Source organism: Kogia breviceps, chromosome 5 (genome assembly GCF_026419965.1).
Source record: "Kogia breviceps isolate mKogBre1 chromosome 5, mKogBre1 haplotype 1, whole genome shotgun sequence".
NCBI lineage: Eukaryota > Metazoa > Chordata > Mammalia > Artiodactyla > Physeteridae > Kogia > Kogia breviceps.
Window position 1 is genome coordinate 79,296,494 of NC_081314.1, and position 22,434 is coordinate 79,318,927.

The following is a 22,434-nucleotide window of genomic DNA, read 5'->3' on the forward strand; positions in this document are numbered from 1 at the left end:
TGCACTGATATCACATATTGAGTAGTTGTCACACCTCTGGTCTCCTTCAATCTGGAACAGTTCCTCAGTCTTTTCTTGACTTTCATAACCTTGACACTTTTAAAGATTACAAGCCAGTTCTTATCTATGATGTGTCTCCATTTGGGTTTGTCTGATGTTTCCTCATGATTAAATTCATGTAATATGTTTTGGGCAGTAATATCACAGAAGTGATGCTTGTATGTTTTTGGTGGTACACGTTAAAAAAAAAATTATTTATTTATTTATTTATTTTGGCTGCATTAGGTCTTAGTTGTGGCACACAAGACCTTTCGTTGCAGTGTGCGGGCTTCTCCCTAGTTGTGGTGTGCGGGCTCATTAGTTGCTGCATGTGGACTCTCTAGTGTGGTGCATGGGCTTAGTTGCCCCATGGCATGTGGGATCCCATTTCCCCAGCTAGGGATCAAACCAGCATCCCCTGAATTGCAAGACAAGTCTTAAGCCCTGGACCACCAGGGAAGTCCTTGGTGTTGCACTCTTGATTTGTCCCTTTGCTGGTCATGTTAACTTGCTGGTATCTACCAGGCTTCTCCACTGTCAAGTTACTATTTTTCTCTTTTAATTAATTCCCTTTTTAATTAGTAAGTATTTGGGGGGGAAAGTACTATATCAATAACTTATTTCTTATCATACCTTCATTTTATTAATTTATGCATTTAAATCTGTATTGACTCACAGTCTGCATTTTATTCAGTGGGTATTACCATTGCTATCATTATTTATTTGGATATTTAAGTTGCCCCAGATTTAGCCAAAGGGAGGGAGCCCTTCAGGTTGGTTCCTGTGTCCTTTTGGCTGTCCTATCTTTTTAACTATTTCCTTGCTTTCTAGCACAAGATATTCTAGACTCATCTTCACTTTCTTTGCCCAGCCCTGGAATTAATCATTTCTCCAAGGAGCTCTTGTTTCTTTTAGTGGAGTGAGGTATTTAGAGACTAAAGTCTGGGTGCTAGGGACTTCCCTCGTGGCACAGTGGTTTAGAATCTGCCTGCCAATGCAGGGGACAGGGGTTTGACCCTTGGTCCCGGAAGACCCCACATACTGCAGAGCAACTGAGCCCGTGTGCCACAACCACTGAGCCTGTGCTCTAGAGCCCGCGAGCCACAACTGCTGAGCCCACATGCCACAGCTACTGAGGCCTGCACACCTGGGGCCTGTGTTCCACAATGGTAGTGGCTACTACAATGTGCCTGTGCACTGTGATGAGGAGTGGCCCCCATTCTCAGCAGCTAGAGAAAGCCCATGCACAGCAGCGAGGACCCAACGCAGGCAGAATGAATGAATGAATAAATAAATAAATAAATAAAATGTATTTTAAAAAAAGAAAACAACTTTGAAGACGACACAGTCATTGTAAACTTTTTTAAAGTTAACTTTAATATGTTTGTTTTTTAAAATTGATTTCATTAGTTACCCCTTGTATTTGAGATATGAATCCTGCTTTTAAAGATGTTACCAGTTGTATAAAATCACTGTGACCATTTTCATCTCTGAGCAGAGGATCTGGGATAGGGATAATGAATAACAAACTTTTGCTATGTCATTTCTGTACAGTGTGCTTTTTTTTTTACAATGAGTATATATTGTTTTTATAATTTATTTTATTTATTTTTGGCTGCGTTGGGTCTTCGTTGCTGCGCATGGGCTTTTTCTAGTTGCGGAGAGCGGGGGCTACTCTTTGTTGCGGTGTGGGGGCTTCTCATTGTGGTGGCTTCTCTTGTTGTAGAGCACGGACTCTAGGCACGTGGGCTTCAGTGGTTGTGGCTCGCGGGCTCTAGAGCGCAGGCTCAGTAGTTGTGGCACTCAGGCTTAGTTGGTCCGCGGCATGTGGGATCTAACCGGACCACGACTCGAACCTGTGTCCCCTGCATAGGCAGGCGGATTCTTAACCACTGCACCACCAGGGAAGCCCTATTTTTATAATTTAAAACAACTAAAAAAATTTGAGTTACAAAATTTAGCAACTTGTAGAAAAAGTGACATGATTCATGGCTCTTTGACAGACATTTAAGCTGAATTATAGGAGGATACTAGAATCTACCGAAATGTTATTATTGATAACTTGGCTTCAGGGGGTCTGTGAATCCCAATTGTATGTAAAGATGTATGTTACCTTGTTTTTTTTTCAGGAAATGTCCATAGCTTTCATTAGATTTTTTTAAAGGTTCTCGACAAAAAGTCTAAGAACTACTACCACAGAGTGAAATTCTTTTAGAACATGAATAACTTAAACCCTCTTTATATGAGATTAAAATATGCCCACATTCTAAATTGTCTTTTATAGCCAGCATTTTTAGTAAATTCTGCCATATTTTCCTACAGTTGAGGGAGAAGGCTCACATACTAGAATCTTACTGATCTGATTTTTTTTTTTTTTTTCACTTTTTGAAGGTTTCTTGTTCTCCACAAGGTCTGAAGGTTTGGGTTCAGGATACTTCATATTTGTGTAGTCGGGCCGGGCAGGTCCTCCCTGTCAGTATTCAGATGAATGGCTGGATTCACGATGGAAACTTGCTCTGCCCATCATGTTGGGACTTCTGTGAGCTCTGTCCCCCGGAAACAGATCCTCCAACTACTAACTTGACCCGAGCTCTACCCCTAGGTGAGTAGTCTTTGTGGTTGGAGTACAGAGAAAGACTTTTCTTACAGGATGTTGAAAATTCCCTGCAAGGAAGCTCTGTAACAGGTTGAGCATCTTCTCTTCTAATTGCAGTTTTATGGGAAGATCGCCTTCCCTCCATGGTTAGAAATTGAAGGTAGGTAGACTTGACACCTCTCTTAAGTAAGAGTGAGGGTGAGGAAACTTTCTATATGTGAAGAACCTCTGACTTGCACAAAAACATTCATTGACAGTTACAAGAAGTTAATGTTTCAGCCATTCATTTTGAAAGTAAGAGTAAAAATTCTGTTCATGAATACAAAAAGCAATTAAATATTTTAGTTATATTATAACTAGATGAGGTGAAAGAGTGGGAAAGTCACTGGAAAAGATGCTCAAAGAAGGGATTGACATGCCCACAAAGAAGAGAAAGGTGCAGGGAGATGCAAATATACACAGTGAGATAGAAAGACAGGCTGGCAAAGACTGTTTTTTACTGAGAGATATCTTACTCATTCTGTGAGACTCCAAAGAGTAGGACTGAAACAATGAATTAAAATTGTAGAGATTCCAGTAAACCTTTAGAACCAGGAGAGGAATAGAAGGGACCCTCTTGAGAATAGTGCATTCCCTGTTGATGAAGATGTGCAAACTGAGGCTGATGACCCATTTCTAAGAGTTTTAAAAGCAGAACTCATGAACTCTCAATGAAAGCTTTGACCTATGGTCTATGATATTTTAGTTAAATGACCTATGAGATTTTATGACAGTTTGATATTTTAGAATAGGCCATGTTTCATTTTCTCAACTGGAGGTTTTGGTTTTTTTTGTTTGTTTGTTTGTTTTTGTGCTAGGTGGGCCTCTCACTGCCGTGGCCTCTCCCGCTGTGGAGCACAGGCTCCGGACGCGCAGGCGCAGCGGCCACGGCTCACGGGCCCAGCCGCTCCGCGGCATGTGGGATCCTCCCAGACCGGGGCACGAACCCGCGTCCCCTGCATCGGCAGGCGGACTCTCAACCACTGCGCCACCAGGGAAGCCCCTCAACTGGAGGGTTTTTGTTTGTTTGTTTTGTTTTTTTTGCGGTACGCAGGCCTCTCACTGTTGTGGCCTCTCCTGTTGCGGAGCACAGGCTCCGGACGCGCAGGCTCAGCGGCCATGGCTCACGGGCCCAGCCGCTCCGCGGCATGTGGGATCCTCCCAGACCGGGGCACGAACCCGCGTCCCCTGCATCGGCAGGCGGACTCTCAACCACTGCGCCACCAGGGAAGCCCCTCAACTGGAGGGTTTTTGTTTGTTTGTTTTGTTTTTTTTGCGGTACGCAGGCCTCTCACTGTTGTGGCCTCTCCTGTTGCGGAGCACAGGCTCCGGACGCGCAGGCTCAGCGGCCATGGCTCACGGGCCCAGCCGCTCCGCGGCACGTGGGATCTTCCCGGAACGGGGCACGAACCCGTGTCCCCTGCATCAGCAGGCGGACTCTTAACCACTGCGCCGCCAGGGAAGCCCTGGAGGTATTTTTTAAATGGAACTGTATAGCCCTTTGCTTGCTCCATGGTCTGGTTGAAAACAGAGGACTACGTTCACTTTATAGCTGAAAGTTTCTTCACCTCTAAAATTTAATTCCCTTTCTTTCCCACATTCTGGGGCCTTTATCAAGACGTGAGCTATAAGTAGAGGGTGAATTTGAGGAGATTAATTCTTGTGTTAGGGGTGCCTAAGACCACCCCCAGATCTCATGACTCTCTAGGACTCAAAGGACTCGGCCTCTAGTTGTACTTATGGCTAAGCTTTGTTAAAGCAAAAAGATACAAAGCAGAATCAGCAAAGCGAAAGGGGACAGTGGGTGAAGTCTGGAAGAAACCACTTCCCAGACATCAGCTAAAGGCCGTCCTTGCACAGGACTTTCAAATGATGGCCATCTCAGGCCTGCTGTGTTAACTCTTTTCACTTTACTCCTGTGAGCCAGCTGAGTTTTCTGCAGTTATAATAGTAATGCACAATGAATTAAAAGATCTTAGGTCCTTTTGATATGGTATATAATAAATGTAGTGTTAAATATTCTTAGTTAACTTTCATGTGAAGTGATAGGATGACTTGATTTTGTTGTTATTGTTAAATTGCTTTGGCTAGAATTAAAGGGCTGCTAGTCTACAAATAGGTGGTTCTGATGGGGTTCCCATCTTCAGGCCTAATCTCAGAGTTAACTATAAGAAATATCATCATTTCAATGTCCAAGAGATGAGCATTGATTGAGCCATTAACAGTTAGAGTTGAGTTAAAGAGAGAGTTACTCCAGCTGGTTCAGGCGTAAGAATCTTAGGAGTACAGTAAAAAAATGTGTAGAAATGAGGAGAAAACCAGACTAGTCCAAGGAGCTGTGAAGTGATTAGTTCCTGTCCTTGGAGCATGGCAAAGACAAGTGAATCTGTTGAAAGGAGGTGGGGAGTAGAGATTGCAAATAACCGCACCCCCTCCACCAGCCTGCGCCCTAGACTTGACTTCTTATCCAGCTCCCTCTTTGTAGTCACCCTTGTGATACTGTGGTACTATGTTGTGATTTCTTCCCCCGTTAACCAGTTCTATGAGGAAGCATGCTCAATAAAGGATTGTAACCTCCGAATCACTACCACAGTTTTGAAAAATGCATAAAATATTACAAGAATAGATGCCTTTTAGAAAAAAAAAAACGAATAGATACCTTTTAGGCATAGTTTCCATTAGTGAATATGAAAGATTTATTTCTAAATTTTCTGATCTCTTCAGATTGTGGAGGTTATTTTGTTTCTATTTATTAAATGCTAGACACTTTGCTGAGTGCTTTATGTCTATATCATTGTATTTAATCATCACAAAACCTAATGAGGTAGGAATTATCATTTTACACATGAGAAAACTAAGATATAAAGAGATTAAGTGATATATTCACTGTCACAGCTAGTGAGGTTCAGATCAAAACCCAGATCTGATTGTCTCTGATTCATTTTGAAACATGCTCTTTGTATCTTTCCTTTTAAAGAGTATTATCACAGAAAGTGCAGTGTTTTTGAAGGACAACAAATGTTCCAGAGCGTCCATTAATATTTTAATAGCTTGTTAAATGTTAGTACCAACGGTAGATAAACAACAGTTAGTTCAGTTCTCCTCCTATTTCCTTTGTGCCAAATTGAGAATCGGGAGATAAAGGGATATGCCTGTTTTTAGTGACTCCAGGGTCTATTCCTTATTCCAGCCAAGACCACTCTACCTGATGCCGTAGGCCAGAACTTATCCAATAGACCTTTCTGGGGTGATGGAAATGTTCTATAATCTGTACTGTCCCATACAATAGTCATTAGCCACATGTGACTATTAAACACGTGAAATGTGGCTAGTGTGATGGAGGAGCTAAATATTTCATCTCATTTTGGTTAATTTAAATTTAAATAGCACATATAGCTAATGGCTGCCATATTGGACATTGCACCTCTAGGTCAGAAGTTCTCAAACTTTAGCATGCATCAGAATCATGTTAAAACACAGATTGCTACGACTCATTCCCAGAGTTTCTGATTCAGAAGATCTGGGTTGGAGCCTGAGAAGTTCCCAGGTGATGCTGATGTTGTTGACCCAGGTACCATGCTTTGAGAAGGATTGATTTTTCTAACATTTCATGATTGCCAGCTGGTTCCATTGGGGAGGAATATAAGTTCTCCATGGTTTACTTGTATTACATACAGTGAAATAATTTTTAAAATACTTATTCCACACTGTATAGTTCTCAGAAGAACAAGCTCTAGTGCCTTAACATTATCATTTTATTAATTCTATAGCTGAAAAACCAGTCCTTTTTTTTCTTACCTTTTAAGCAAGTCAGACTTGAAGCTTGGTTGGTTCTCTGTTGGTCAAAATAGTAGAAAGGACAACTCATCCTGAAATAAAGTCAGGTTGACCTGGTCTCTTGACTGCTAAAAAATGTACTCCATTCTGAGAATTGTTTGGGGGAAATAGTTTTAGCTGTTAGAACAACTCTTAGATAAATTAAAATATACTCCTACTGCCAAAAACTCATAGAATCTTCTGCTGTTTCCAAATCAAGCCTGGGGTGATATGGATAGATGGGTAGATATTTAGAGATTGGGGAACATATGTTCTGTTTTGCCTGAGACAGTCCACGTGCCTGTTGTCCTGGTATGATTACTAATAGCATTCCCTTGTGTTAAAATTATCAAAGAGAACAATTTAATTGATCAAAGCAAATTTTATTTCACACAGGCAGTCTCTACTCTCAGGAGTCCAGAGAACTGTAAAATAAGGGGAAAGGGCTACAAGCAGGAAAACAAGGAAGAAGTACTCAGCTTAGGTTGATGGGCCAGGGTTAAGTATCTAACCTTATTTACAAAGATCAAAGAACAAAGAAATAAGTATAGAGGTCACATTGGCTCGGCGATTGGAGATTGGCTGACTGGATATTCTGTGGTTCTGGTCAAGTGGAGCATTTACAAAAACATGAAAGTTATCTAAGTTTTAATTTGCTGATGTGGCACCATGGGCAGGAGAGGCTCCATCTTGAGACTAGAAATTTATTTCAACGCTTATCTCAAAATGTCCTGATATGGGATGATAAATTATGTGGTCACCCTACTTAGAAGGGACAAGGTAGAATAGAAGAAGAGAGTCCAGCATCCCATGTCAGAATAGCCAAGAATTTCATTTACTTTCCTGTGTAGCATCTTTAGCTTTGCCAGGATACTACCCTGTCTTTTCTTGGGTGCTGATTTTGAACCTTGATATGGTAGGTACATCTTCTTTTCTCCTACATAAATATTTTGTTCTTTTTCTATAAATATTAAAAAAGACTTTGCATATATGGATTTCAGGAAGTCACTCTTGATTCTACTCTTCAAGATAGTCCTTCTTCACCTTTTAATAATTACCTCTACTCATCTGTCAACATTTTAGTAGGTATAATTTTTTCCAAAAATGTCTATGGAAAGTCAATTTTTTGTTTTCAACCCTAGATCTCTGTTCCTGTTCCTCTAGCCCGGTGGTTACCCTTTGGCTTCTGCTAGGCAATCTATTTCCTCTGCTGGCTGGATTTCTTCTGTGCGTGTGGCATTAGGAATGGAAAAGTGAATTCTGACGACATTCCTTTGTGTCATGTTCCTCTGAACAAAGCACAAAATCTGGGCGAGTGCCAGCCTATGCAGATGGAAGAAGTGGCATTCCTGACTTTGGCTTGGAAGTGTTGACCACAATCAGATCTTGAAGCAGAGCTTCACAGCAGTCATTCCTCATCAGCAACCCAACAGCCTCAAAGTTTGGAGGAGGAGGAGGAATCCCAAATCACCAAGTCTCTTTATTTTTCAGGATAAATACTCTTCTTGAAGTTTTCCTTTGAAAATGGGATAATAGGTGAAATTTTCAGTTATTACATACCTCAGCATTTTCATTAACCTAAAACAATGGGAAAGTTCATCACTGCTGCAATAATTTAAAGAACAGCTAATCATTGCAAGGTTATAAGTTGTGGACCCTGTCCTCAAAAGTATAAATTGTCCTTTGACTTACAGAAAATAACTTGAATTGGGATTGCTACATCACTATCATACCTATTTTGAATTTAATGACTGTATATGGTACAGCTAAATCATTGTTCTCATTGTTTTTTTTTAAACTATGTTTTGCTAAATCTTATGATTTAACCATGCTAGCCTTTTCAAACCAGCTGTGTGGCAGTTTCCTGCTGAACCATTAGGTGTTGGTAGCTGTATCTGTACTCATTGATCTTCAGAGAGTAGCTTCCAGTTGTATTCTCCATTAGTTTAATAATGACTTGAAAAACTGGGAAGCAGAGAGAGAAAAATACTCTGCCCTGTGAAAACGTTGAAGACATGCAAATAAAAGAAAACCTAATTGTATGTTTTTCAGATAATAGTTATGACAACTGCAATCCAACAAAAATAGAACTTTCCTTTTTGACCAACGAAGATAAAAAGAAATTCTGGTATAGACAGGTATGCAATTATTTTCAAGTGGGCTTAGGAATTGTTACAGAAGAATTTGACTATCTGAAAATTATTTTATGTGTAAGAAGAAAAGATATAAGTCAAAACAAGATGGTCTGAATTGTTTATAGCAAAGTGTAGGTTTGGTGTAGGGCCTATCCAATAGGGTCCACTTTACCACACAGGATATGGCTTAGTCCACAGAAGTCAGAAGGTTGCCTTTGCTTTAAAAGGAGGTAATAACCTTTACCTCTTGTATTTGACACTCTTTCTGTCACCCATAGATTCTGGTCCCCAGAAGCAATTCTGCTCTTGTACTAGAGCTGACCAACCCTACTTAGTAAACCCAATTTGAAAATCTTTAATGATGAATGATGCCCAGTTTTTCTCTCTAAAGCTAATGAAGTCCTGTGGCATTAGAAACACAGCCCTTGGACATGCATTCATTCATTCATTCATTCACTCACTGGTTGGCCCTTTAATTCAGCATACAGTTATTGAGCACTCAGTTTAAGAAATTGTGCTAAGTGAACAAACAGCATAATTACTAAGGAGTAATTCCAACTTATTATTTGGCACTGGAGCCAAACAGCAACTCCAACATAGAGGAGAGTCACCTTTTTTAAAAAAATGCATACATTTAAAATACTTATTTGCCTACAGTTTTAAATTGGAGGTATTTGTCATTGTGAAAAGCTGGGGGTCTCTAGCATAGACAGCCTCAGCTGAAGAAAATCTAATACCAGTGATGTTTCTGCCTACGTTCTGCATACTTTAAATCATGAAAAGTCAGAGAAAAATGTAGAGTATATTTTTAAAGAAAGTTATAAAAATCTAGACTTATATACCCAATGTGATTATGAATCATCCTGCAAAGTTGTATAAAGAATTTCACCAAAAATAATATGGATTCATAATATATTTGAGACTCACAGTGATAGTTCAATTATATTTTGACTGTTGTGCAGTAATGCCATTTAGGTAGTATTGTTTCTGAGCATGGTGCTTTTTATACTTGAAATATATTTTTGCTTTATTTTTTATTGATATAATTATATTTGCACTAATGACTTTCTGAAGAAAATATTATATATGACATTTTTTCTACATATATATTTGTTAAGTTGGAATCTGGTAGCCCAGTGTTTTCTCTGCACAAATGTAGAACCTGGTAAAGTATGATGTTAAGAAATCTTGAGTTTTTGAGGACAGTGCTGGTGTCTTCCTTCCTCTTCAACAAGTCTTGAAAGTGGTTGCTTATCACTGATTCTGCATAGTATACTCAGTGAAGATTTAGAAGGCCACTGAACCTGTAAGAAATTTTAAGAGGCATGGTTTAGTCCCTTATAATATGATAAAATTCTAAAATAATATTCTAAAAAGAAGGATTTTTAAAATCTGAAATTTCAATGCAGAATTAGCAGGCTAGAATTAAGTTTTGAACTGAAGAATTTGAGATGACCTAAATTTCAATATCCTGTGGCAGGTAATGCCCTTTATGTTCACAAAACCAGTTCACTGAGAAAGAGACCATGCAGACTGCAGCCATGGTGGGAGTGAGGTGGGGCAGGGAAGGGGCATGGGGATAGCTGATTTGAGGATAGTAGACTGAAGTCCCTTTCTGACTCAAAAGGGTCAAGTGCTTATAAAAACTGACTACCTCAGTTTTCAGTTCAGACTTAGGTTCATTTTGATAGTATTAAGGTCCCAGTGTCAAAATTAACAAGTGAATTTGTCTCTCAGGTTTTCAAGAACAGAATTTACAGGAAGGAAGCAAAAGCCATGTCGCTAGACTTGAGCTGATAGCTTTAAAGAAACTGAAAAGCAGTTAGGTAGTCTTAATGTAGATCCCTCTGAATTCTGAAAAACATCCTTTTCTCTTACTTATTTCTTAAGGATACTTATTTTTGTTAAGATCAACTAGGCATTCTAAAAATGTTATAAATTATGCTTAAAATTAGTTTCAGCCTAATATGTTGGTTTAGAGTTTATCAGTATTTGAAAGTGAGACGTTAATGAAGTTTAAATAGTTTTAGGAAGATACATAAATAAATATACCAGAGTATTCCATAAAATTTTATCAATATTCTCTTCAATATTAGAAGACTCACTGACTGAGACCATCTGTAAAATGACTAGATGCTTTCTCAGAATCTTTCCAGCTCTAATATTCTGTGACTAATATTCATGAATATTCAGAATATTCTAATATTCTGCATGACTAATTCATGCAGAATTGCTAGGTCACTGCTGGCTCTGACCCACCTCCTGGAGTATGCCAGCTTACACACCATGTTCATCGCAGTGTCCTGTGCTCAGTGCCTTAGCGCTGTCCTTGTCTTTGGACACTGAATGGAGAGAGAAGATCCCGTTTCTGAGGGCATTTGAGTAGTCCTGGCAGGAGGAGGTGGACTTCAGTCACAGCCCCACAGACCTGTTTCACAGTTGGCACCAGTCTTCAGTGCCCTGTCCCTGCAGCCCAAGAGGACTAACATATTTTTATAAAGTCTGTGCAACTTGTTCTGAAGAAAGAACTTACCTGAAAGGATGACCTTTTTTTTTTTGATACATTTAGTCAGGGTTGGGGAGGGAGTGGTGGATTATTTTCTTTTTGTTTACATTTTTAATAAATAGATTTAAGAGCTAATCTTTATTTATGGTATTTAACTTTAAGTATAATATATTACTTAGAAAAAACACAGCTTTAATAAAAATGGAAACTAATCTGCATCTTGTCTTTACTTAATTAACACCATCAATTTTTTTAAACCTGGATGAGGAATACAAACACAGCCATGCACTCTATATGGGAACGATGAGGTGTTTATTATGAAGCATAATTCAATTTTTATTTTAACTGAAGTAAAATTGTCCTACTTAAAGAATAGGAACACGTCTTATGTAAAGCTGCAGGGAATAACCCTCCTCAAATAGTTAAGCAGGAAAGACAGCCGACTAACACAATTCAGGGCAGCCGTCTCTGGCTGAAGATTATTCCTGTCCCATTTGTTCTGTGCTGTGGGCCAGGAGTCTCACTGCAGGACCGCTCTGCGCATTCAAGTACCACACTCCATTTGGTAGCAGCAAGTAAATTGTGGCTGTGGAGTGTGGAGTGTGATTCTTCTTCATAAACTGACTGTAGTTTGAGACAACATACCCGGGGCATGCCTTCACCATGTGCACTCAGAGCCATCCTGCCCTGTGACCTGGAGCCAAGCACTGTGAAATGGACTGAACACAGCCTCTGTGACCTACTTGCTGAGCTGAGATCTTTGTGGGAAATTTTAATGATAATATTTAGATTTTTTAACATTTTAAATATTTCATGTAAGTAGCTAAAACAATGTACAATAAATTACTTCAAGTAGTTGAATAAATTCAGTATTATTTGTATGGTATACTGAAGACAAAGCGCCTATGTCTCATACATTACCTATTTATACTACCTTTTGGTATGTTCATAGAATATATCTTATTTAATAGGTGTCAATACATAAACGAGTCTTTTGTCAACAACTCTCTGGTAGATACGTTGAAATGGAGCGGTTTATTTAAATCAGCTTGTTAGTGTTCCGCCAGAAGTTTGTTCCTTAATGTTTGAGATAAACTGGACATATTTGGAGATAGACGTCCAAATACACCATCTGATGTTCTGGTAGATGACCAATACCATTCTCATTTTTTTTCTTTTAATAAATTTATTTATTTATTTTAGGCTGTGTTGGGTTTTCGTTGCTGTGTATGGTCTTTCTCTAGTTGCGGCGGGCGGGGGCTACTTTTTGTTGTGGTGCATGGGCTTCTTATTGTGGTGGCTTCTCTTGTTGCGGAGCATGGGCTATAGGCATGTGGGCTTCGGTAGTTGTGGCACGCAGGCTCAGTAGTTGTGGCTCGTGAGTTCTAGAGCGCAGGCTCAGTAGTTGTGGCGCACGTGCTTAGTTGCTCCACAGCATGTGGGATCTTCCCAGACCAGGGATAGAACCCGTGTCCCCTGCATTGACAGGTGGATTCTTAACCACTGCGCCACCAGGGAAGTCCCCATTCTCATTTTATATGTATAGAAATGTTTTTTTCTGCCTATAGACATTAGTATATCTTAGATTCAATGCCATTTTAACACTCAGTGCCACTAACAATTTTTTCAATTTCAACAGAAACAATAACTCAACTTTCTGACATTGTCTCATTTGAAAATATTCAAATCACAATATCTGAACATCTCCTGGCTTCCCCCTCACCCCACCCCATTAGGTCTAATGACATTTTAAGAAGGCTACAGGTTGACTGAAAGAGATTTCACATGTGCTTACACGCATGGGTGCTCATTAGTGTTTATATAGTGAAGACTTTGATATAGTTGGTTGAGGGTCTGAAAATTTAATGGAAGTGAGTTAGCTACAGAGAATAGAGCAAATGTCGTGTGCCTCAGCACAGCTTGCCAGACCAGCCCCAGATCCTTGAATCTTAACAGAGGTCAGATAAAATAGGTTATGCCACTATTCTAAAATGATTTGGTTAGTTGTAAAGCTTTATGCTTGTTACTAAGTGTGTAAAATCTGCATTTCTTACAATAGGTTTGACAGAGGAGTAAAGAGGGAGCCCGTAAGTGCTATATAGGTGTTAAATAATCTTTAGGTATAAGCATCATGGTGATGAAGAGAAAAGTGAAGAAGGGAAATATCTGAGGCAAATCAGTCCTCAGCCTGATTGAGATGAGTCTGTGGCTTTGCCACTCTGAGATTTTGCCCCAGAACCCTGGCACCAGCAGTGCGCCCCATGCTGGATCTCCACAGATGGGATTTTTTCCTCCTTTTTTTTTTTTCTAACTTATCCTCTCACATTCCTCCTCCTGTCTCCCCATTACCATTTCAAAACAGCCCAGTTTTCTGAAGTATATATGCATATCTATTTGGTGGTATTATTAACTGGGGGTGGTGAGGGGGTCTTACCCTTCCATCATTTCTCAAGGATTGATTTGGAGGGAGGGAGCCAGCAGTTCTCACTAATTTATTAATTTGGCAGAAAGTCCCCTCCAGTTCGCTCCTGCTGTTTTATAATTTTCATACCACCATTCAATTCCAGGTCAGGAATGACAGTGCCTGGTGTGGCTGCCGTGCACTGTGGCCCAGGAGCATGGTGGTGAAAATGAGCAGACTGGAGTCTATTGAGCTGAGGAACCGCAGCAGGTCAGCTCCAGGGAGGGCAGGCACCGGTCTGGGTGTGGCATTCAGCTGCTAAAAGTAAGCCAAAAGCATAGATCCAGAACGTATTAGTGCCCAGAGGAAGAAACAGATAGTGAAGGTAAGTCTAAATACAAGGGAGAATGAAGGCCTAAGAATTGGGTACTAAGAAATGAGTCAAAGACAAGGGAAACAGAAAGGGCCAGGGGAGCAAGAGTGTGCATGCAGAATGACCAGACCTTGTAGTGCTGGATGGGGAGGGGCTGCCTTTTGTACTTGCCTCCAGGGTGTAAGTGCACTTGAGAGCCGCCTTCTGACACTTAGCACAGTGAAGATACTGAATCTAGTGACTGAACATTGAAGAAGTATTTGTTGTGTACTTACTATATTCAACGTGTATTTAGCACCAACTGTGGCAGGCACTCTGCTGGGCCATAGGAACACAAGAAACAGACAGATACGGTCTTTGTCCTGGAGTCAGTGAAGGAGGGGGACAATTAAGCGATTATTTACGGTAAAGTTTAGACTTGAAATTGATGGGATAATATGTATAGCGTGCAGATAAGAAAGAGTGGAGAGAGCAAAGGCTTATGATAAAAGATGCCCAATCAAGTCAGGCTCTGAGAGGTTAGAAGGTGGGAACAGAGCACGAGGAATGCGAGGAATGCACCTCACCTTCCGTCGTGAGTAGGGCATGGAGGGAAGCAGGAGCACGTTTGTTAGGTTTGGTGGCTGTCGCTGAGTTCCCAGTCCTGAAAGGGAAGTCACCATCGTCTGAGGCGAATAGAGTCGGAGATCTGAAGAGCACAGTTGGCCCTGGACCTCCATATTTGAGTAAATTCTGTCCCCAGTTGGTTGAATCGCGGATACGGAACTGCAGATGCAGACAGCCTACTGTATTCTGACATTTTATATAAAGGACTTGAGCCTCCACAGATTGTGGTATCTGTAGGGGATCCTGGAACCAATCCTCCTGCGGATACTGAGAGATGAATGTATTAAAGGTTTAAGCTTCTGTAAACAGATATGTTTTGGTGATGACTGTTCTGGGCCTATTTTTCCTGGAAGGCAGTGTGTACCTTTTCAATCCATAGATCCAAGTCTAAAATTTTCAAATAATTTTTTCGAATTTTACCTAAATTTACTGTTTTCACTTTTACTCTTTAGGAATGTCAGTTATGTATAAGCTTGTCCTCAATTACTATCACTTTTTCTCTAATCCTTTATTTTTTTAAAATTTTTATTGGGTTATAGTTGACTTACAATGTTGTGTTAGTTTCAGGTGTACAGCAAAGTGATTCAGTCATATATATCCATCCATTCTTTTTCAGATTCTTTTCCCATATAAGTTATTACAGAATATTGAGTAGAGTTCCCTGTGCCATACAGTAGGTCCTTGTTAGTTACCTATTTTATATATAGTAGTGTGTATATGTTAATCCCAATTTCCTAATTTATCACTTCCCCCCATGTTTCCCCTTTGGTAACCAAAAGTTTGATTTCGAGGGCTTCCCTGGTGGCGCAGTGGTTGAGAGTCCGCCTGCCGATGCAGGGGACGCGGGTTCGTGCCCCAGTCTGGGAGGATCCCACATGCCGCGGAGCGGCTGAGCCCGTGAGCCATGGCCGCTGAGCCTGCGCATCCGGAGCCTGTGCTCCGCAACGGGAGAGGCCACAACAGTGAGAGGCCCGCGTACCACTAAAAAAAAAAAAAAAAAAAAAGTTTGATTTCGAGAGCTGTGAGTCTCTTTCTGTTTTGTAAATAAGTTCATTTGTATCATTTTTTTATTAGATTCCATATATAAGTGATATATTTGTCTTTCTGTCTGATTTATTTCACTTAGTATGATAATCTCTAGGCCCATCCATGTTGCTGCAAGTGGCATTTGTTCTTTTTTTAGGGTTGCATATTTCATTGTATATATATATATATATATATATATATATATATATATATATATATATATACTACATCTTATTTATCCATTTCTCCATCGATGGACATTTAGGTTGCTTCCTTGTCTTGGCTGCTGTAAACAGTGCTGCAATGAACATTGGGGTGCATGTATCTTTTCAAATTATAGTTTTCTCTGTGTTTATGCCCAGGAGTGGGATTGTTGAATAACGTGGCAACTCTATTTTTAGTTTCCTGAGGAACCTCCATATTGTTTTCCATAGTGGCTGCAACAATTTACATTCCCACCAACAGTGTAGGAGCATTCTCTTTTCTCCACACCCTCTCCAGCATTTGATATTTGTAGACTTTTTAATGATGGCCATTCTGACCAGTGTGAAATGGTATCTCATTGTAGTTTTCTTTCTTAAATTACATTTTTTATTGAGAAAAAATACACCTAACATAAAATTCACCATTTAACTATTTGAAGGTGTTTCTTTAGTAAATTCATGATGTGGTGCAACCCTTCATTCCTAATTCTAAACCGTCTCAGACTTTTCAGCTTGTTGCACCTGAACAGGTGGGGGGGTGCTCCTGACACCTAGTGGGCAGGGGCTAGAAATGCTGCTAAAGTCCCAGAAGAGAGAATTAACTGTCTCCAAAGAGATCCCACTCTACACCATTAGAGCACCACATCACATCCAAGGAAATAAACAGCCATTCAGTCGTGTCATCCCTACTGGTCTCAAGAATGTCTTTACAGCATTTTTATTTCAGTTCAGAGGCAAGGTTCACATGTTTGGTTGCTACGTCTTTTTAGTCTCTTTTAATATAGAAGAGTATTCTCTGCCCCATGCTCAGCCTTTTTGTCTGATTACTTTTTGTAAGAGTTCAGGCCAGTTTTAGCACTGCATTCTCTTTCCATATTTTATTATTACCTTTTTTTTTATTGAAGTGTAGTTGATTTACAGTGTTGTGCCAGTCTCTGCTGTACAGCAAAGTGACTCAGTTTTACACATAGAGACATTCTTTTAAAAAATTTTTAAAATTTTATTTATTTTTTATACAGCAGTTTCTTATTAGTTGTCCATTTTATACATATTAGAGTATACATGTCAATCCCATCTCCCAATTCATCCCACCACCACCCCCCCACCCGCCACTTTCCCCCCTTGGTGTCCATACGTTTTTTTCTGTACGTCTGTGTCTCTATTTCTGCTCTGCAAACCGGTTCATCTGTACCATTTTTCTAGGTTCCACATATATGTGTTAATATACGATATTTGGTTTTCTCTTTCTGACTTACTTCACTTTGTATGACAGTCTCTAGATCCATCTACGTCTCTACAAATGACTCAATTTCATTCCTTTTTATGGTTGAGTAATATTCCATTGTATATATGTGCCACATCTTCTTTATCCATTCATCTGTCAATGGGCATTTAGGTTGCTTCCATGACCTGGCTATTGTAAATTGTGCTGCAATGAACACTGGGGTGCATGTGTCTTTTTGAATTATGGTTTTCTCAGGGTATATGCCCAGTGGTGGGATTGCTGGGTCATATGGTAATTCTATTTTTAGTTTTTCAAGGAACCTCCATACTGTCCTCCATAGTGGCTGTATCAATTTACATTCCCACCAACAGTGCCAGAGGGTTCCCTTTTCTCCACACACTCTCGAGCATTTGTTGTTTGTAGATTTTCTGTTGATGCCCATCCTCACTGGTGTAAGGTGATACCTCATTGTAGTTTTGATTTGCATTTCTCAAATGATTAGTGATGTTGAGCAGATTTTCATGTGCTGCTTGGCCATCTGTATGTCTTCTTTGGAGAAATGTCTAGGTCTTCTGCCCATTTTTGGATTGGGTTGTTTGTTTTTTTAATATTGAGCTGCATGAGCGTTTTATATATTTTGGAGATTAATCCTTTGTCCATTGATTCACTTGCAAATATTTTCTCCCATTCTGAGGGTTGTCTTTTCGTCTTCTTTGTAGTTTCCTTCTCTTTGCAAAAGCTTTTAAGTTTCATTAGGTCCCATTTGTTTATTTTTGTTTTTATTTCCATTACTCTAGGAGGTGGAACAAAAAAGATCTTGCTGTGATTTATGTCAAAGAATGTTCCTCCTATGTTTTCCTCTAAGAGTTTTATAGTGTCCGGTCTTACATTTAGGTCTCTAATCCATTTTGAGTTTATTTTTGTGTATGGTGTTAGGGAGTGTTCTCATTTCATTCTTTTACATGTAGCTGTCCATTTTTCCCATCACCATTTATTGAAGAGACTGTCTTTTCTCCATTGTATATCCTTGCCTCCTTTGTCATAGATTAATTGACCATAGGTGCGTGGGTTTATCTCTGAGCTTTCTATCCTGTTCCATTGATCTATATTTGTGTTTTTGTGCCAGCACCATATTGTCTTGATTACTGTAGCTTTGTAGTGTAGTCTGAAGTCAGGGAGTCTGATTCCTCCTGCTCTGTTTTCTTCCCTCAAGACTGCTTTGGCTATTCGGGCTCTTTTGTGTCTCCATACAAATTTTATGATTTTTTGTTCTAGTTCTGTAAAAGATGTTACTGGTAATTTGGTAGGGATTGCATTGAATCTGTAGATTGCTTTGGGTACTAGAGTCATTTTCACAATATTGATTCTTCCAATCCAAGAACATGGTATATATGTCCATCTGTTTGTGTCATCTTTAATTTCTTTCATCAGTGTCTTATAGTTTTCTGAATACAGGTCTTTTGTCTCCTTAGGTAGGTTTATTTTTAGGTATTTTATTCTTTTTCTTGCAATGGTGAATGGGATTGTTTCTTTAATTTCTCTTTCTGATCTTTTGTTGTTAGTGTATAGGAATGCAAGAGATTTCTGTGCATTAATCTTGTATCCTTCTATTCTACCAAATTCATTGATTAGCTCTAGTAGTTTTCTGGTGGCATCTTTAGGATTCTCTATGTATAGTATCATGTCACCTACAAACAGTGACAGTTTTACTTCTTCTTTTCCAATTTGTATTCCTTTTATTTCTTTTTCTTCTCTGATTGCCGTGGCTAGGACTTGCAAAACTATGTTGAATAGTAGCGGTGAGAGTGGACATCCTTGTCTTGTTCCTGCTCTTAGAGGAAATAGTTTCAGTTTTTCACCATTGAGAATGATGTTTGCTGTGGGTTTATCGTATATGGCCTTTATTATGTTGAGGTAGCTTCCCTCTATGCCCATTTTCTGGAGAGTTTTTTATCATAAATGGGTGTTGAATTTTGTCAAAAGCTTTTTCTGCATCTATTGAGATGATCATATGGTTTTTCTCCTTCACTTTGTTGATATGGTGTATCACGTTGATTGACTTGTGTATATTGAAGAATCCTTGCATTCCTGAAATAAACCCCACTTGATCATGGTGTATGATCCTTTTAATGTGCTGTTGGATTCTGTTTACTAGTATTTTGTTGAGGATCTTTGCATCTATATTAATCAGTGATATTGGTCTGTAATTTTCTTTTTTTGTAGTATCTTTGTCAGGTTTTGGTATCAGGGTAATGGTGGCCTCAGAATGAGATTGGGAGTGTTCCTTCCTCTGCAATTTTTTGGAAGAGTTTGAGAAGGATGGGTATTAGCTCTTCTCTAAATGTTTGATAGAATTCACCTGTGAAGGCATCTTTTCCTGGACTTTTGTTTGTTGGAAGATTTTTTTAACATCTTTATTTGAGTATAACTGTTTTACAATAGTGTGTTAGTTTCTCCTTTACAACAAAGTGAATCAGTTATACATATACATATGTTCCCATATCTCTTCCCTCTTGCATCACCCTCCCTCCCACCCTCCCTATCCCACCCCTCTAGGTGGTCACAAAGCACAGAGGTGAACTCCCTGTGCTATGCGGCAGCTTCCCACCAGCTATCTAACTTACATTTGGTAGTGTGTATATGTCCCTGCCACTCTCTCACATCATCACAGCTTACCCTTCCCCCTCCCCATATCCTCAAGTCCATGCTCTAGTAGGTCTGTGTTTTATTCCCGTCCTACCACTAATCTCTTCATGACATTTTTTTTTTCTTAGATTCCTGTTTGTTGGAAGATTTTTAATCACAGTTTCAATTTCATTACTTGTGATTGGTCTGTTCATATTATCTATTTCTTCCTGGTTCAGTCTTGGAAGGTTATACCTTTCTAAGCATTTGTCCATTTCTTCCCGATTGTCCATTTTATTGGCAGAGTTGCTTGTAGTAGTCTCTTATGATGCTTTGTACTTCTGTGGTGTCCGTCGTAACTTCTCCTTTTTCATTTCTAATTTTATTGATTTGAGTCTTCTCCCTCTTTTTCTTGATGAGTCTGGCTAAAGGTTTATCAATTTTGTTTATCTTCTCAAAGAACTACCTTTTTGTTTTATTGATCTTTGCTATTTTCTTTGTTTCTTTTTCATTTATTTCTGCTCTGATCTTTATGATTTCTTTCGTTCTGCTAACTTTGGGTTTTGTTTGTTCTTCTTTCTCTAAGTTCCTTTAGGTGTAAGGTTAGATTATTTATTTGAGATGTTTCTTGTTTCTTGAGGTAGGCTTGTATTGCTGTAAACTTCCCTTTTAGAACTGTTTTTTCTGCATCCCATAGGTTTTGGATCATTGTGTTTTCATTGTAATTTGTCTCTAGGTATTTTTTTTATTTCCTCTTTGATTTCTTCAGTGATCTCTTGGTTATTTAGTAACATATCATTTAGCCTCCATTTGTTTGTGTTTTTTATCGGTTTTTTTTCCCTGTAATTGATTTCTAATCTCATAGAGTTGTTGTTGGAAAAGAGGCTTGATATGATTTCAGTTTTCTTAAATTCACCAAGTCTTGATTTGTGACCCAAGGTGTGATCTGTCCTGGAGAATGTTCCGTGTGCACTTGAGAAGAAACTGTAATCTGCTGGTTTGGGATGGAATGTCCTATAAATATTAATTAAATGTCTCTGGTCTATTGTGTCATTTAAAGCTTGTGTTTCCTTATTAATTTTCTGTGTGGATGATCTGTCCATTGGTGTAAGTGAAGTGTTAATGTCCCCCACTATTATTGTGTTACTGTTGATTTCCTCTTTTATAGCTGTTAGCAGTTGCCTTATATTGAGATGCTCCTATGTTGGGTGCATATATATTTATAATTGTTATATCTTCTTCTTGGATTGATCCCTTGATCATTATGTAGTGTCCTTCCTTGTCTCTTGTAACATTCTTTATTTTAAAGTCTGTTTTATCTGATATGAGTATTGCTACTCTCGCTTTCTTTTCATTTCCATTTGCATGGAATATCTTTTTCCATCCCCTCACTTTCAGTCTGTATGTGTCCCTTGGTCTGAAGTGTGTCTCTTGTAGACAGCATATATATGAGTCTTGTTTCTGTATCCATTCAGCGAGCCTGTGTCTTTTGGTTAGAGCATTTAATCCATTCATGTGTAAGGTAATTATCAATATTTATGTTCCTACTACCATTTTCTTCATTGTTATAGGTTTGGTTTTGGTAGGACCTTTTCTTCTCTTGTGTTTCCCACTTAGAGAAGTTCCTTTAGCATTTGTTGTAGAGCTGATTTGGTGGTGCTGAATGCTCTTAGCTTTTGCTTGTCTGTAAAGCTTTTGATTTCTCCATCGAATCTGAATGAGATCCTTGCCAGGTAGCATAATCTTGGTTGTAGGTTCTTCCCTTTCATCACTTTAAATATATGGTGCCACTCCCTTCTGGCTTGTAGAGTTTTTGCTGAGAAATCAGCTGTTAACCTTATGGGAGTTCTCTTGTATGTTATTTGTCATTTTTCCCTTGCTGCTTTCAATAATTTTTCTTTGTCTTTAATTTTTGTCAGTTTGATTACTTTGTGTCTTAGCATGTTTCTCCTTGGGTTTATCCTGCCTGGGACTCTCTGCACTTCCTGGACTTGGGTGGCTATTTCCTTACCCATGTTAGGGAAGTTTTTGACTATAATCTCTTCAAATATTTTCTTGAGTCCTTTCTCTCTCTCTTCTCCTTCTGGTACCCCTATAATGTGAATGTTGTTGCATTTAATGTTGTCCCAGAGGTCTGTTAGGCAGTCTTCATTTCTTTTCATTCTTTTTTCTTTATTCTGTTCCATGACAGTGAATTCCACCATTCTGTCTTCCAGGTCACTTATCCGTTCTTCTGCCTCAGTTATTCTGCTATTGATTCCTTCTAGGGTATTTTTCATTTTAGTTATTGTATTGTTCATCTGTTTGTTTGTTCTTTATTTCTTCTAGATCTTTGTTAAACATTTCTTGCATTTTCTTGATCTTTTTTCCGAGGTCCTGGATCATCTTCACTATCATTATTCTGAATTCTTTTTCTGGAAGGTTGCCTATCTCCACTTCATTTAGTTGTTTTTCTGGGGGTTTTATCTTGTTCCTTCATCTGGTACAGTCTTCTGCCTTTTCATTTTGTCTATCTTTCTGTGAATGTCTCATTGTAGTTTTGATTTGCATTTCTCTAATAATTAGCAGTATTGAGCATCTTTTCATGTGCCTTTTGGGCATCTGTATATCTTCTTTGGAGAAATGTCTAGATGGGTCTTCTGCCCATTTTTTGATTGGGTTATTTTGTTGTTGTTGTTGTTGCATTGTACGAGCTATTTGTAAATTTTGGAAATTTTAAGTCCAACATGTTACATATATGTATATACTTAGTAAAATCTAGATCATTTTCATTTAAGGCCATATTCCTTGAAGAGTTGGTTAAAATGTGTTATTCCATGGCATAGCCAAGGATTTAGAAAGGAC

At 39.0% G+C, this 22,434-nt stretch overlaps 1 protein-coding gene across 2 annotated transcripts in view; it reads left to right on the forward strand.

The window, feature by feature from the left end:
* LMLN (leishmanolysin like peptidase) overlaps nucleotides 1-22,434 on the forward strand; it is a 130,757-nt gene that overhangs the window by 69,500 nt on the left and 38,823 nt on the right. Inside the window, exons 16-17 of one of the 2 annotated variants that reach the window (XM_059064393.2) lie at nucleotides 2,431-2,641; nucleotides 7,633-12,336. In XM_059064393.2, the coding sequence (XP_058920376.1) occupies nucleotides 2,431-2,641; nucleotides 7,633-7,733 (312 nt within the window). In that variant the 3' untranslated portion in view covers nucleotides 7,734-12,336. Of the gene's footprint in view, nucleotides 1-2,430; nucleotides 2,642-7,632; nucleotides 12,337-22,434 lie in introns of those variants that run through there. The other variant, XM_067034389.1, reaches the window with a different exon arrangement.